Source organism: Syngnathus typhle, linkage group LG13 (genome assembly GCF_033458585.1).
Source record: "Syngnathus typhle isolate RoL2023-S1 ecotype Sweden linkage group LG13, RoL_Styp_1.0, whole genome shotgun sequence".
NCBI classification, from domain to species: domain Eukaryota; kingdom Metazoa; phylum Chordata; class Actinopteri; order Syngnathiformes; family Syngnathidae; genus Syngnathus; species Syngnathus typhle.
This window is the reverse complement of record NC_083750.1, coordinates 10133096-10149226: the sequence shown is the minus strand read 5'-3', so window position 1 is coordinate 10149226 and position 16131 is coordinate 10133096. Positions and strand designations below refer to the sequence as shown.

At 43.6% G+C, this 16131-nt stretch overlaps 1 protein-coding gene across 3 annotated transcripts in view; it reads right to left on the bottom strand.

Annotated features, from left to right (window-relative positions):
* The window catches only part of asic1c (acid-sensing (proton-gated) ion channel 1c), a 35268-nt gene that overhangs the window by 2547 nt on the left and 16590 nt on the right, over positions 1-16131 (bottom strand). The window contains exons 1-10 of one of the 3 annotated variants that reach the window (XM_061294834.1): positions 7571-8523; positions 5779-5929; positions 5091-5218; positions 2727-2877; positions 2605-2661; positions 2172-2325; positions 1472-1563; positions 1296-1375; positions 1146-1217; positions 386-438 (exon numbers count right to left, since the gene is read on the bottom strand). In XM_061294834.1, coding sequence (XP_061150818.1) covers positions 386-438; positions 1146-1217; positions 1296-1375; positions 1472-1563; positions 2172-2325; positions 2605-2661; positions 2727-2877; positions 5091-5218; positions 5779-5929; positions 7571-8170 — 1538 coding nt within the window. In that variant the 5' untranslated portion in view covers positions 8171-8523. Of the gene's footprint in view, positions 1-385; positions 439-1145; positions 1218-1295; positions 1376-1471; positions 1564-2171; positions 2326-2604; positions 2662-2726; positions 2878-5090; positions 5219-5778; positions 5930-7570; positions 8524-16131 lie in introns of those variants that run through there. The other 2 variants (XM_061294837.1, XM_061294835.1) reach the window with 2 other exon arrangements.

The window sequence follows — 16131 nt, the reverse complement described above, 5'->3', positions numbered from 1 at the left end:
TTATTTTTTCTTGTATAGCCTTTCCTTCTTATTTAGTTGTTATAGGTCAATTTAGTTAGATATTTTTTTTCTATCCAATTAAAACTAGTTTGCTGGTGGAAAAATCGAGAACGTAAATGCAGGTATTTAAAAATAATGCTTTGTTGTAAATATTAAAGCACAGATGGAGTGAGGTTCCCTAATTTGGCCCAAGTTAGCATCATAATCATTATTTCAGGCTTGCAATTTGTGTGTTGACGATGCTATCGTTAAATTGCTGCGTATTTTATAACGAGTGTGACATCATGAGGGGGGCGGGGGGGGGGGGGGGGGGGTTGTGAATGAGGATGCGTGAGATGACTTAATGACAGTGTGGGAGTATATATTAGCAACTTGGGCGTGCTACCTGGGGGCATGATTAGGCGTGACACCGGGGCTGCTTGGGGTCTCTGGAAACTCCTGGAATAGACACCATGAAAGAAAGATGGGTGAGGGTGACTGAGATGAAAGTAAGCACAATGCGTTTGGTGTTTGGGGGAAAAAAGAAGGAAAAAAAAAAAAAAGGAGGCGGAAGATGACGTGGAATGCCCGTTATATAAGGTGAGGTATTGAAGTGGATGCGAGTCAACGTTTTAAATGAGCTTCACTTTACTAGTGAGGTGTCTGGTGAGATATGGGACACATTGAGAAGCGGAGGAGGAGGAGGAGGCGGAGATGACGAACAAACGTATGACATGGATGGTGCACAAGGCAGCAAATATCACAAGTTACTCGTCAAGTGAAAGCGCGAAGTACAATAAATCTTGAGAAAAATTGCCGTGCCATTATCTCACCCTCACAGTCACAACCAAAGTTGGCCTGACTTGCATGCAATCTTTTCCTCTCACTTAACTTTTGTTATTTAGTCGTTGTGATGTTAAAAAAAAACAAAAAACTTTTCTGACATTTAAGGAACCACTCTGGGAAAGTGTTAGCCATTCATTGCTATTATTTTCCAACCAATGCACAGGGGAAGTTGTATTTTGGCAAAAGAAAGCTAGTTAATGTCGTAAAATTAGCATTACAGCTGTCAAATTAAGCTAATTCCACTCATCAGGGAGAAGGACCCCCCCCCCCCCCCCTGCAATTATTCACGATGAGCATCGAAAGAGATGATGATAGATTACCAGATTGTCACTCTGACAGCGCTGCGGTCGCTTCTTGCGCATGCAGTAACCCAAAACTTTGTCTTTGAATACCTGAAAACAACATTTAGGTGTCAGAAAGAATGACTGAGAACTGTTGGGAGGAAAAAAAAAAAAAAGTTGTGGCTTTACCTCGTATAAGTAGTCAAATATTTCCAGTATTGTCAGCACGCTGGCTCCTATGAACAAACCCATCTGCCCTCCGATGTCACCTTGAAGACGAGACGTGAGGAGACATGGACATGTGTTATTTCTCATGTTAAAGCATCCGTCGGGGTTTCAGCAAAGTCTGCGGCCGCGGGTCTTACCCAGAAGCCCGGCAATTTCGTATGCCTTCTTCTGCTCGATCTTCTCGTAATTCAGAGCTTCAAAGAAGATGTCCAGAACCAAAATGTTTTCTCTGGAGAGGGCAAAGGTCACACAGGGAGCACAGCCGACACACGTTTGAGTAGCCGTTCGCGACTGACTGTCGACATGTCACAATTGAGTACACTTTCATTATTGTTACATTGAAGGTGAACGATGGAGACTCATCACGCATGCACACGTTAGAAAGAAAAACACAAGCAACTGGTGCTGAGATTCCAAAAGTGTGGTTTATGTGCTACACAGGCGCCCTCTAGTGGTACTCCGTGTGCGATTTTAGCAATGCACACGGCACCAACTAGCGCATTTTGTTTTTTATCTGTCCAGTTGTATTTTATCTCGTGTGAAATATATTTGACTTAAATCATATAAGTAGATTTTTTTCCCCGCCATGTTAATGATATAAAATACTGAAACTGTGCCTAATGTTGGATACGACTTTTTTTCAAAGCGATGCCAATGAGTATCACTCCTGAGAACTCATTGATACCGATACCAAGAACCGATACCGCAATTTATGATACATAAAATTAGAATAAAAAATTACATTTCAATGAAAATAAAACAACTTAAATCTACTCGTAAAAAGTTTGAGCACCACTGTTGTAGTTTACCCGACCACTAACGCCAAGTCATACTCACCCGATATACTGCTCAGTTTTGTTGTATTTCTTAGCCAGATACTTAGCCGATGCCTTACTGGGGATCTTAACCATGGACAGCTCCTTGCCATAGCGAGTCATGTTGCAGGGGGTCTGACACACACAGTAATCGTTGTCTTTCTCTACCAAAAAGTCTGTGGATGATCAAAGGCCGTCAAACATCGCTGCGGAGAAACAATCCTGCACGCTACAGGCGCTAAAAATAACTCATCGGGAGAGTTGCACTCGCTGCCATCGTTCACTTTCCATGAAAGCAAAGCATTGTACCCAGAAGGGAAGGGAGGGGCTTTTCATTTAAGACCATTACATATACAGTCAATTCTCTTTTTCCTCAAATAACGCCATTGGCTGTAGTAGTACTTCATTTGAACTATTACAGTGATGACACAACTAATGTCGGAGCGTGGGCTCACCTAAGGCCGGGTCAGCGCAATCTTTGTACTGCTCAGGTGTGCACACAGTGGAGGTCCCTGCGTTCAAACAACAATCACGGTTACACCTGACACAGTAACCAAACCTTTTGCCGACCTCCTACCCGGCATGTGGACCATTCTGCAGTTGCAGTTTTCCAGCAGGTAGCGAGTTTCACAGTCGATGCGGCAGGCGGTGATGCTGTACGTGGAGAAGTACTCCGAGTCGATGGGAGTGGACTTGCAGTCACCCCAAGGCGGAGGGAGGTATTGAAGCTGAGGGTGGTGGGAGGAGAAAAAAAAAAAGTATTGTCCCAGTGGATTACGGCACACTTTTCACGTCCTGATCAAAAATATTGACAGGCCTTCAAAACCCAACACGGGGTACATAAAAAAAAAACAATTGGTCACACCGACATTATTGGTAACAAGCAGACTCCATGCAGAACATTAAGGATGCAGGTCTCGTCCCGTAGGAGGAGAAAACAGAGTACCATGGGAATAGAGACCGGCTCACACTGGACACCACAACCAGAAGACGAAAAACCATCGAGCTCAAACCATAACTCGCATATCAACTCGACTTGGAACCGCTGCGATAAAGAAGGGGGTGGGTGGGGTGGACAGAAGTTCGGAAACATTAAAGCATAACAAATGCAAAGCCAGTTAAGATGAACAGGGGCGGGACTTCACCCTGCAGGGACTTTTGGGTGGTTAGGATATCATCAAACATTGTGGCATGCAGCAAGCCCAGAGAAACAACAGCGGACTGTACTCTACCCTCTGCTCTTGGGTGGAAACAAAGGTTTGGAAGCCCGGGGCCACCCCGAAGCCCAGCTGGTGGATGAAAGGAGGCTCTGACTGAGCGTGAAGCTGTACCTTTATGCCGGCCTCATAAGACGTCTCATCTGGGCGAGGGGGTGGGGGGGGGGTGAGGGAACACACAGCCAGCGCGTGTCATTAATAGTCAAATGTTCTCGAGAGCAGGCAGGAGATCGAAAGAAGCGAGAGCCTCCTGCCGTCGTCGAGCTAGCCCGTTAGCGTCACACTGAAACAACAAACCCGCTACAATTGTTGTTTTTTTTTCCCAAAATGGCATTCAGTCCAAAAGTTCAACGAATAGTTTCTGTAATTGATTTCAACAGCATGATTTAAAATGACACCATCTCATCATCCATCTGTTCTTTTGTATGACACTAATGTTTGGCGCATAATGAATTGACGCCGCTGTGGTGATGAATCATAAAATGACAACTCCTGCGTGCTTGTTTTTGATCTTTATGATAATTAATAGCGCACGTTATTTTACGGATGCAAATGGTTGAGTGCATCTTTGTGGCGTTTTGAAAAAAATAATAAAGAGCAGCAGGGAGATTTGACTGTGTTCCCATGTTTGTGGTGTCCAGGTTTTGGGTCATCCCATGTTACTCTGCTGAAACAAAAACAAGGTGGCTTGTATTTCATGCTCGTGGTTTTGGGCTGAGACGAACGGGAGCAAAATCAATGGAACACAATGAACCCAAGGTTTGAATGAATGACAGCTTTTGTCATTTGTGCGAAGCCACTTTTCATCTTTTATCAACAGGATTGAAAAGGCCACGGCAAGACTGAACTGTCAGCGTTTCGGTTAAAATCTTCACAGTGGAGGAAACAAGTTGTCAGCGAGTTCGATGGTCAAATTCAATGAAGACCTTTTAAGAAGTCGGTCAGTCTGACACAGGTAGCCAAAAGCGTTTTGAAGGCTGCCATGGAAGATGTGCTCATTTAAAAAAAAATAAAAAATAAAGTCCTTGCCATTAAGTAGATTTTTTTTTTTTTTTACTCTTTGCAATGATGTGTTGGCATAACACCCACACACCTGCTTAAGTGGCCTTGCGGGTCATGAATGTCACAATGTTGGAACACACAGTTACGTGTCTGAGTCACTTTGAATTTCCTTTTATGATCTTGTAAAAAACAGAATTTTAAATACTATCAAGACAGTAACTTGCAAACGGGTCTCGATACTGTCACGTGAGCGCTGAATTAAAGCTTTTAAGTCACGACAACTCACTTTACATCATCGTGCTGATAAAAGGTAAATCGATTTCGCATTCGTGTTGTGTATTTAACACTCACACATTTGTGTTGTCAAAACAATGGCTGTGAAGTTAATGGTCATTTAAGATTTATATTTAGAAAACGTTTGATCCTTCTTGTTTCACCACGTTCCTTTTATTTGTTTTCTGACTATGCTAACTAAAAATAGAGATGAAATATCCAACAACAACAACAACAACAACAACAACAACCAATTGGGGACCGAGTGGCTTTTCACGGTGATAATGAGGCTCGTTAAATTGCCAGCACTCCACTTGTACTGAAATTGATTTTGCTCTGCGGAATTGATGATAGCCTGGCAAAGGATTTGACGTAGGAAGGGGCAGGGCAAACACGCAGCCAAGCGTTGATGGCGCACGACGGTTATGAATGTGATAACAATGCGGTACCAGTTGCTGCTGACATGATACAAAAGTTTGAAAACCAGGAGCCACGCCAAATCCCAGCTGGTCAATGAAGGGCGGCTCGTCCTGGCTGTGGATCTGAACCTTGATTCCCGCTTCGTAGGAGGTCTCATCTGTGGATATACATACAGCACGCCACACCTTTGTCAGGCCAAATTCGCCTGTGGTAATATGATTTGGTGGGGATTATTATTTTTTTTTCCTTTCTCGGTTCTTTCACTGGCAGAGATGCTGCAGCATGCCGTGCTGGAAGCCAAGATCACATGTTAGATTTATGACACGTGGTTAAGGAATGCGTGAAGCCTAGTGGGGGGTGTTCAATAAATGTATAAGATCTGCTGCAAATTCAAAATTGCATTATTTATACCTTTGTCTTGTTGTGCTGCAATATAATACTTACCGTATTTCCTCAAATAGACACTAAACCTCAACTAGACATTCAGTGCAAGAACCCATTTTTTTCCCCTCCCCTCGCCATCATCTCAGTCAATCTGTAAAATATATGACTTTCACATTTTTGTACTGACAAATAATTCTCCACCATTTTGTCATTCACTGAGACGTTCCTGTGAAGAACCAAAAATTCATCCTGTGGCTGAACTAACTTAACGAGATTTACGTGGCTTTTGCCAGCCACTATTAATGACACACAATAAAGTCCAAGTGCACAAACCTGTCTCCCCCCAGACAGGAAGATATTCATCCTGCTGAATGTCCAGCATGATCTCCAAGCCATTGCCTGTGCCTCCTTTCAAGGTGGTCAACAGCGGGTTGCCGTCGAGTCCGGAGTTGAAAGTGTAGCATTTCCCGTAGCGTGTGTAAATCTGTAGAAGCCAAAAATAAAAAAAAACGGTGTGAATTAAGAGTATAGATATTTGACCAAAACCAGGTTTGAATGAGTGTGGTCAATGTGGGGATCCACACGCCAGGCAGACTCATGACTCGAGTGATTCCTAACGGCAGTCGCTATCAATCTCTGGCCAATTTCGCTGCAAATTTCCCACGGGTACGCCAATTTGTTGGTGATTAAATAAGAGACGAGCGAGCCGACGCTCCCAAACAAACTCAATTGGGTCGGTAGAAGATACTTGCGTGTCTCGCCGCTAATTAAGGATTGCTGCGTCATTTCCACAGAAGGCTTTTTCCCACCAAATGTACGTCTGCTTCAATAAATCCAGCCGGTTGAGAAAAGCCTCGGCGCTTAAATTGGACATTTCTGCCACCATAATCTTGAGCCGCTCCAATGAACTTGAATATTTACAATTTATTTCGATTATGTTAGCAAGGCAAAGGCTGACGTTTTAGATGCAGACGGCGTGGTTGATTAAATAAATCGGCGTGGTTCAATTTGTATTGAGATTGAAACGCCGACGGCTCGATCAATGTCGATGTGTTTTTACAGATTTGAAAACCAGCGGCAAGCCCTGAGGGGAAAGTATAGAGCAGAAAATGAAGGACAGGCTTTCAATCTCATTTGAAGCAGATTATTGACGGGTTTAACTCCTTGGGTGAAATTCATGCTTTGCAAAGCTAGTTGTTTGATTCAGAAATCAGCAAGAAGCTAAAGAAGCCACGCTAATGACGTAGTGCTAATCCAGTGTTACAACAAAATGTCAAAAAGTCACATGGGCTTCTTATTTCAAGAGCCACGTGACTTTCAAAATGTGATGTAATATCTGGCAACATATAATTCTGCTCAAAATTCACAAAGGAGATAAAACATGCAGGAGGAAGAAAAAAAAAAGAAAGAAGTAATCTCGCACCCTAGTGACTTTCGGGCATTATTTATTTACCTTTTGAATATTTTTTTTGGATGTCATTACAGTACAAGCTGTGGACTGGAACTCAAGTATGCATTACAAATGCCACCCGCGGCTGTCAATCAATGTCTTTTCCCCTCCGCAGAGCTGCGGATGTTTAATTAGAGAAGCTAAAAGATCAATTAGGAAGGAGCTAGCTTGCCTGAATAATAAACAATCTCATTTCAAGCCATCCAACATTGCTGGCAAAGCAAATTTCTCGGAAGGATTCAAATAAATCGCACTAAAGGCATTGGAGAAGATATGAAGTTGATTTCCCACCAGCTGACTCTTAAACATTCAAAGCAGTGCCAATCTGCCACCGAGCCTAAAAAAACATCACCGCATGCTTAGCGGTAGACATTTATCAGCCTGTGCCTCAGATGTCGACGTGATACCGCCGCGCTTCCACCCATCATTGGAGATGCGAGTCAAAAATTACTTTTAACACCAAATGTTGGCTGTAAAATCTGTTACTGCCACTCCAGCTCCCCGCTAGTCAATTTCACACAGGCACACCTCTTGAGACTACCTCCAAAGCAGGACAATTGTCACGGAATAGTCCGTAGGAACAGAAGAGGAACCCAATTTAAGATCCAAAGGTGCCCATCCCCCCGCCATATTTTCTCATACACACGTATGTGACAAACACCTTCATCTACATACAGTGCTGAAGTTCTTGGCGGTGCAGGTCTCACCGCGAAACCTGCACTGCAGCAGCATGTCCTCCAGCCGGTGTCCGAGGCGCGCCATCATCTCGGTGGTGTTGACGCGCTGGTAACGGGGCAGTCGGGCGTAGCCGCTGAAGTCCAGCAGGCTCAGCAGACCTTGCTTGTGACTCTCCTTCAGGATGGCCAAGCTCCTCTCCACCACGGTGTGGTTGGCGTACAGGAGGTCCATCCAGTAGCCGCTGTGATACAGGTCGCCCCTGGTCAGACCGGACGTGCGGAAAACGTTCTTGTTGCAGAAGGTGACGGCCGGGAAGGACATGCTGTGAGCCCACACCATGTAGATCTTGGTCACGGCCGGGTAGGACATAAGGTAGAGGACTCTGTTCCTGGACCAGGTAAGGAGGAGGGCCACGCTGACCAGAAAGGCCACGACCCAGGCCCCCCGCTGCAGTTTAGATTTGTGAGGCGAGAACATAAACTTCAAACCGTGGACTTTAGTCCTCGTGACGAAATTCACCGTCATCTCTTTCCATGTCGGTTTGCTCAAGTTGAGAAACTCCGAGGCGTCGCTTGGCGAGGAAACGGTGATCACCATTTCCGCTCGTTTAACCTACGACGACTCCTCGGTCGAAAATTCCCAGCGGCTGTGACGGGAGACCCAGAAACATCAAGTGTGGCTCCTCAGGAAGAAGAAAATCTATTGGACCAACCAGCCGAACACGTCCGATGCTGAAAATCATCAGCGGTCCATACAGATGTCACACAAAAATCTTGATAAAAAAATTGGGGGGGGACTGGGACGCCCTTCTCCAATGTCAGATTGCAGAATTGGATTTTTTTTTGTTTCTTTTGGTGCTCCTCCCTTTTTCTTCCAGCACAGATTGAAGAGGTGCTTTTATTTCAGTCTGTTGACTCGCAGCCCGCCGAAAGAAAGAGAAAGCTTGTTGCGTCCCACACGCACGCACGCACTCACTCGCTCTATAGTGAGGTGGAGCCAGCGGATGATTAACACCACCCCCACCGATGAAGTAGATTTGGTACACGGAAGGAGTGAATCCATGCGAGAACTAAAAAGTCACACGAATGAAATTTATGCTCCATCATTTTGGAAGAAAAAAAAAAAACCAGCAGCTCCATTGTAATTTTTGCATCCTTGCTGCATGCAGATGTGGTGCAGGGCTTTATGAAATAAACATTATGCTTTTAAGCTAATCGCAGCATTTTATAGGGGCTATAAAGTTGATTTTTATTTTTTTTTTAGTCCGACACATCATAACTTTGAATCCTTATTAACATTCTGAAATCAAAGCGAAGGGTGAATTACGAAAGCCCCGCCCTTATTAGACTTCCAGCCCAGTCGCTCCACTTAGCGACCCCGTCGGTCCGTCCGTGCATTGATTTCTTTTATGCTGGTGGTGGCGCCATAAAAATGACACACCCCCTTAACTAGACCTTTGCTTGATTGCTTTGTGTGATACATGAATGCTGGCTTTCAAAATTGTCCTTTGTCAGCAGTTTGACCCCAAAGTCATTATTACGAGTTATTGCTGGCGTCAGATGTTACGCTGGCATTGCAAAGCGATGGTAATCATTTTAAGTCTTTCATATCCAGTCGGCATCTCCTCAAGCTTTGAAAGGAATAGATATTAAAATGAAAATGCTTGGGGGGGGGGAGAACACAACTACATCTTTTGGTTATAGAAGCAAAACTTTTTTTATTTAAAAAATTTGCATGGACCTAATCAATTGCGGACTTATTTTCGAGTCATTCTTAACGGTTACAGCCATCAAAGTAAATGCGCCACAGCTAATAATCATCAGTATCATATTTTCCAGCCAGATCTTATTTCTGCCACTTGCGTTAGATTCCGCTGTTCTATTTTTATCTCAGTCTTCACATCATTTTTTTCTTAAACCCTTAAGCGGTCAGTTCCTATGTGACTTTTTTTTTTTCTTTTTTTGCCTAGGCTCAGTGATCTGTGAGTTTGTCAAGCCACTGACAAGGCCGCCCCGTTCCTGTCAAAGCCCAGTTCCCAGTTGAGCCCCAGAGGTCTCATTAAAAGGAGGAGCAGGGCTTAAAAGGAATAACGAGACGAGGTCCTTCAAGGGCCAGCGAGAACGCTCGACACCAAACGAGACAGTGGCGGCAATTAAATGCACATCGGAAAAAAGACGGCGCTGAGACGGAAGGCGAAAGGCACCGTTTACAGACGCCATGCTGCTAAAACGTTAGCGTGCCTTTTTTATCATTATGTCCCCCAAAAAGTATGTTTTCACTCAAAACTCAATAAATGTGGTATTAAGAGAAGTCTAACAATATTTGGGCTTAGAAGCAATGAATAAACATCAAAAATATGAAGTTGCTAGCCAATCATAATCGAATTCCACAGCCTCCATTCTTTTTCTGTGGTACATTTTGTACTTTTTGTTTTGTTGGCATGACTCCTTGTCATAGCAACAAGGGACTTGGATTTGGATGCTCTGTGACAATCTGTTTGCGCTGTTTGACACAAACGAACACCGAGGGGAGATATACAATTAAGCTAGCCTTTTGTGCTAGCCGCTAGCAAGCGAGATCCCTGTTCAACACTCATTTGTTTTTTTAAACCTGAAAATTGCACAAATTGGATGCTTTTTGACATTGTTGTCATATAACTGATCTTAATGTCAAATTAATTTCGATTTAAGAATGACATTTTCCCATCAGTGTAAATGTTTGTCCATATGTGCCAAAATAGATTCCCTTGTCGACTCAATGTGAGGAGCCAGCTTCAACAAACAACGTGCGGTCGGTCGTGCTGGTGGACGGCCGCCCGCCTTCTTAAGCAAAGGGAGACATCTTGTGGTCTGCCTTTAAAGGGTCCGGGAAAGCAACACAGCCGCTCAGTATGCGCCACAATAGCTGCCAGCTAGGCCGGCAGGGATTTTGTAGCTTTTAATTGATTAAAAGCCACAAATAGTAGCTGGGTGTTGCGACACTACATTCAATAATTTCACGGCACACTGGGGCCGAATATCAGCAAGCATACGGCACAGTCCACAAGTCCAAGTTGGTATCAATAAGAAAAGACATGTCGGCAGCACCTGCCTAAAAATGTCTCCTATTGCATGCTGTCACTCAAGCTTTTAGTTGGCAGCCTGCAGGCTGATAAAGTCACTCACTGCCCCCCTGAAAAAAAAAAATCCCTCCCTGGCACTTTCATTTGCAAGAATATTCTCATTTTGATCCATATTTAATGTAAGGTTGCATTTTGCTTACTCAGCACGTGTTATCTTGTAGCCCAGTTATCCTGGAACGAAGCAAAATCGGCACTTGCCAGCAGTTTTTTTTTCCCCCATTTTGATTTTTAAACCTGCAGCGGTGCATGTGATTAGCCAATCTGCTTCACAGCAAGAACGGGACATCTGCAGGTTGCAACTAAATTGAAGACCTTTTTTTTTTAAGACTCATTTGATCAAACTGAGGAAACTGGACTATATGGCGCACCATTAATGCATCATGTCAGATTTTTAATCCAAATCAAATCATTCTCTATTTATCATTTCTATTTCAACTTCAGACGCAACAAATTAATTTATAATCACAAAATAATGTTCCATAGTCGTTTTGATTCATGATTCATAGTCTTCAGCGGGCCACTTATGATTGATTTCATGACACAATGCTTCGGGCCAGTTTAGATTTAGGAATTTAGTCCATATATAAGGCACACTGTCGGCTTTTGAGAAAATTTTAGGTTTTTAGGTGCGCCTTATAGTCCGGAAAATACGGTACATCTGAAGTCACACGACGAAACATCTGCTAGGCTCCGAACCTTTCAATGCCAATATAGTCCGATGCAACGTTTCCCGCGCAAAGGGAAACTCAATACCGAATAAAGACACCCATTTAATACTAAAGAAGCAAGTCATCACATTTATTGACTTAAGAGAGCAGGAAATAGAGCACAAAAGCCATTAGTGGAAAAACAAAACAAAATAAAATGTCATTTGAGCTGTAAAGGACATGAGATATGAAAGGTGAGTCATGCCTCGATAAAAAAACAAACAAACGTGTGGCTTATTATAAAAACAGATGGTTTTGTTTTGGATGCTATGCCAGAGGCCTAATAGCTTTATCGGTTTTGGACATGTTCATGTTCATGTGCTACTTCTAATAAGTTCATTAACATAATGGCTTCTGTCAAGTGGCACCTCTTAATGGCTTGGCATTCTGCTTAGTCAGCGAAAAAAGCCTCCCTCGACAACAAATTAGTCCCCCTCAGCGGTATTGATCCGCCTTACCAAAACACTGGCAACACCGACGGAAGGAAAAGATGACACATTTGCTCATCATGGACAACAGTTGATTTATTTATTATTTGCACTGCAGAGAGGTGCCGCAAGCTATCGTTCCGTTTCACGCTCCACACAGCGCGGTCATTATACGCTCCTGGAACACACACACACGCCTCACTCAAGTTGCGTGTCGCAGCCCTGGCTCGCCTCCAAAGCCGGCTGACTCGCAATGATGGTGTCAGACCCCGGCGCGGTCCCAGTCCCAGCTCAATCTACGTCCGACTCGGCTATCCTTCCCCTGCTTTTATTTCTTTCCATCCAAGCTCTCTTTTATAACTGTCTTGCTTTCTATATTGTCTTTTAATTATTGTATAAAAATGAGAAAATCTTTCAACTTGATTGCTAGAGCACTTAAAATATACACAAAAAATAAACTCAAACGAAACGCCAGCAGGAGCTGTGGGCCACGGTTCACACCCAGATTCTCACGCACAGCAGGCCCCGCCTCCTAAATATATATCACTTCTGTGTTTTAGTTTTAATGAGCCACTCAATCACCTCGACACGACACCAAAGAGATTAATAACTATAATGGGGTGGGGAAAAAAAAGCTGGAGCAAATATTCATGCTTTTTTTTTTTGTAGAATCTTGAGTGGCTCATAATGTCTTGCAAATGTAATTTTCACACATGAGTAAAAGTAACCATAGGAACGCAAATGAGATTACAAGGGTTAAATGTTTCACACTTATTAAAACAAAGCACCTACGTTACTTTGAAACTAGAACTTCAACTTCAACCATCATCTTGGAACAAACTGCATCTGACTTTGCCGTTATCTTGAAGGTAAAAGGCATCGTGATCGAAATAAATTTGAATATTTTAGTCCAAGTCTCCAAATCTCTACAGATAAATAGCTCCAGGGTGAATAAATACAAGTGCAGTAGCGGCTTATTAATATCCACACATTAGTCCGAACATCTGCTTCCATTGTTGCTGTCATGTCTCATTGGCTACATTAGAGGCACAGCGACAAACATACAAGGAGAGAATCATAATTCAGAGTTTAGTGCAGACCTCCGCCAATTTCTTCAGCCTTCTGTTGTCATTTGCTAACAAAAACAGCAGCATTGCCGCATATGGAACATCGGCATGAGCTGGGAATGATCACGCGATTAACAAAAATAAATAACCTTTATGATAATACCGTTCGTACTAATTTGCGCCCCTAAGCGGATGGTGTTGAAAAAGAATGATTATTCATAAATAAATATACATCTCTGATTATAAATGCATATCCTACAATGAAGTAGAGATTTGCACGTAGGAGCAGATTCCATAGAGTGCTCTAATTGTCAGATGTTGATGGTCTGGCTACTGTGCTGCTGACGCGCACACTCGGTAATCCAGTCGCTGTATCGAGAGGAAGCCTCCCGCAGCGAGCTCCGCGGGCCCGAGGAAGAGCGATTCAGGCGGCTCCATGAATCTTTAATCAACCCCCCTCTATACTTAGGCCGTCTCCAGTTTCTGACATTTAGCTGAAATTTGCGGCGGATGTGAAAAGCCAAGGTCACCTAATGGATCAAAATCTGCCTGCTTAAGCTTCACTGTGCAGTTTTGCACCAGTCAAATGTAGCCCACTTTTTTGATGACATTTTCGTGCCGGATTAGAAAAAAAAAATGCCTTTGTTCAACCGGGCTGTCGCATAAAGAAATTTTGCTCTTCTCCGTGCTTGGCTTTCATCAATCAAGTCAATGAGCCCTTTCATTGAAAGTCTCCAAATGCAACCTGTCTCCACAGCAGGACGATTAAGTTGCACTCAGAATTCTGCTGACATGATTTTTATCACCGAATACGAAGGGAAGAGGGCGGTGAGAACAATCACCTTTCCTTGCTAAATTGCTCGGGCGTCTTTGAACGTCATACAGACGAGAAGCTCTAATAGCTGTTATCGCGCTTACAATATTTACATAGGAAAATAATAAGAATGAATTATTAGCAGGCGTAGTGGCGACAACAAGCATATGTTTGCTTCATAATGCATGACGCTACACGCCAGCGGAGATTTGTCGAACCATATGGCATCGCAACAATACGCATGTTTTGGACACCTTGGGACAGATCGCTCGTTTCGTATCACAAAGCCCTGCTGTGCTTGGAAAAAATGGAAAGACGTTTTTGGCGGGGTGGGGGGTGGTTTGTATTTGAAAATTCGAGACACAGATCTGTTGCTAACCAAAACAAAAGCACCAAAGTACGTCAACAGTCCCTCCGATTAATTGAAACTTGTCAATAAGCCACACGAGATTTTTCGGGGACTCTCACAAAATGGAAGGCTCCGACTCTCCTGCGACATTAAGCAAGTGGTAAGAAACGGACGGATGGCTTTGCCAGTCCTACTCACAGTAGTAAAGTTCTCCGGCCCACAGTCTTTGCCTCTATATTTGCAGTCCAGCAACATTTCCTCAATGTCATGGCTGGTTCGCTGCACAAACTCCAGCATATTAAAGGTCTTGCTGGGGAAAAACTTGCTATTGTCCGTGGGCTGCCCTAAAGCAGCCATGAAGTCATCAAAATCCCCTTGCTCCACACCTAAGAGCCCGGCCATCCAGAAGATGTCATTCCTGAGGACCTGAGACTTGCGGAAACTATTGTAGTTACACAAAGTGATGGCGGGAAAATACATGACGGGACTGTCCATCTCATCCAGGAGGGTGACGTGAGGGTACTGGTAGTATTCGATCACTCGGTCGGCTACTTGGTAGAGGAAGATGGAAAGGGAGGAGCTGAATGCGGCGGCCCAAAGCAGTCGTCGGAAGGTCACCCCGCCAGGTAGGAAGATGTGGCTGAGACCGTGAAGGGTACAGTTGGCTCCGAACACCGTGATATCCGACGGCGGACGTGGTGCGTCTTCCTCCTGGGTTCCCATTTTCAAATCTTTGGATAATGGCGGCCTACTGGATACTGGTCCGAACCGAGTGGTGCAGTCAAGTGCAGTCAAGGGCTGGGCGGGATGGGCTCTGGTTTCCCCTTCACACCCACAAGAGGGGAAGGGCTTGGGTATCTGGAGTGTGGAATGGGACTAGCAGCCAATCCATACTGAGATCTGGCCGATTGGATGTTCATAGATAGTGTTTCACTCGGGAAGCAAATGCTGATCCTTCAGGAGGTTGACGGGAATGCAGCAAAGAAGTCAAGTATATTCAATTGAAGAAGAATCAAAGGATGGAGAGAAAGCAAATCACTATGACAAATGTGTGGCATTGCCAGAAAAAGAACACTATTCTTCACATGAAATTATTGTTCACCACTAATTGGCTTTTGGGAAAAAGAAGTTCCTGGTTTGATTGGATTTACTGCAGCTTTTTACAGGAATGCAACGACCGCCCTTTCATTGATGGAATATTAAACACGTAGGCAGATTGCGAGATGAACATTAAGACGGGAGGCGTATGTTTGCCGGGTGATTCTATTCCGATTAACGATCACTATGGAAGAACGATCGTTTGTTGAGGAAGACTTTAATAAGATAATGGATGGTAGGCCTGTCACTAACGTTTAAAGTAAATCTGGAAAACAAATCCTCTTCCGATTTGGATTTCTTTTTTACACCCCTGTTAAATGCGTCTCCATTACTTCCTGCTTCAGCTCTAATCTTCAATTAGTGTCAGGCCAAAGGCTCAGAACTTCCCCTTTACCATTTCACAACGTTAAGTACTCTTATGGATTATAATTTCCAGAAACTCCCTTGGTGATGGTAGATCATCATCATGTTTAGATTGGTCTGTCGACAAACCTCTACATCGGAGGAACGTTCACATCAGCAAGCTATTAAGCGGTGGAGAATGGCCTTTGAAATAAAAATAAAAACCTGAACCCATTGCAATAAATTTGTGTTTTAAAGTTAGGTGATTACCCTGCTTCATTTCCTCTTTAGGGGCATCTACAAATTGGCAAGGCTGGAAAAAAGACATGTCTGTGTAAAGTGTTATAGATCACCTGAACATTTATTTGTGATGTTAAACATACAAGTCGTGTCAATCTTAAATTAGCTTAGCATTTAGCATGGCTTCTCCGTCTTTTCTCGTCGTCCCTTCGCGATTGTGACACCGGTCAGAAATATACAATTAATATAGTTTTTGATATATATAATTAAAATTCATAAATGACGATTACTGACCTAGTCCACAACGTATTTTGATGCACTAGTAGCTAGCTGAAGCTGTTGCTAGCTAGCTGCTTCTGCCAAAGTAAAACAGAGATTCCCTAATGTACTAA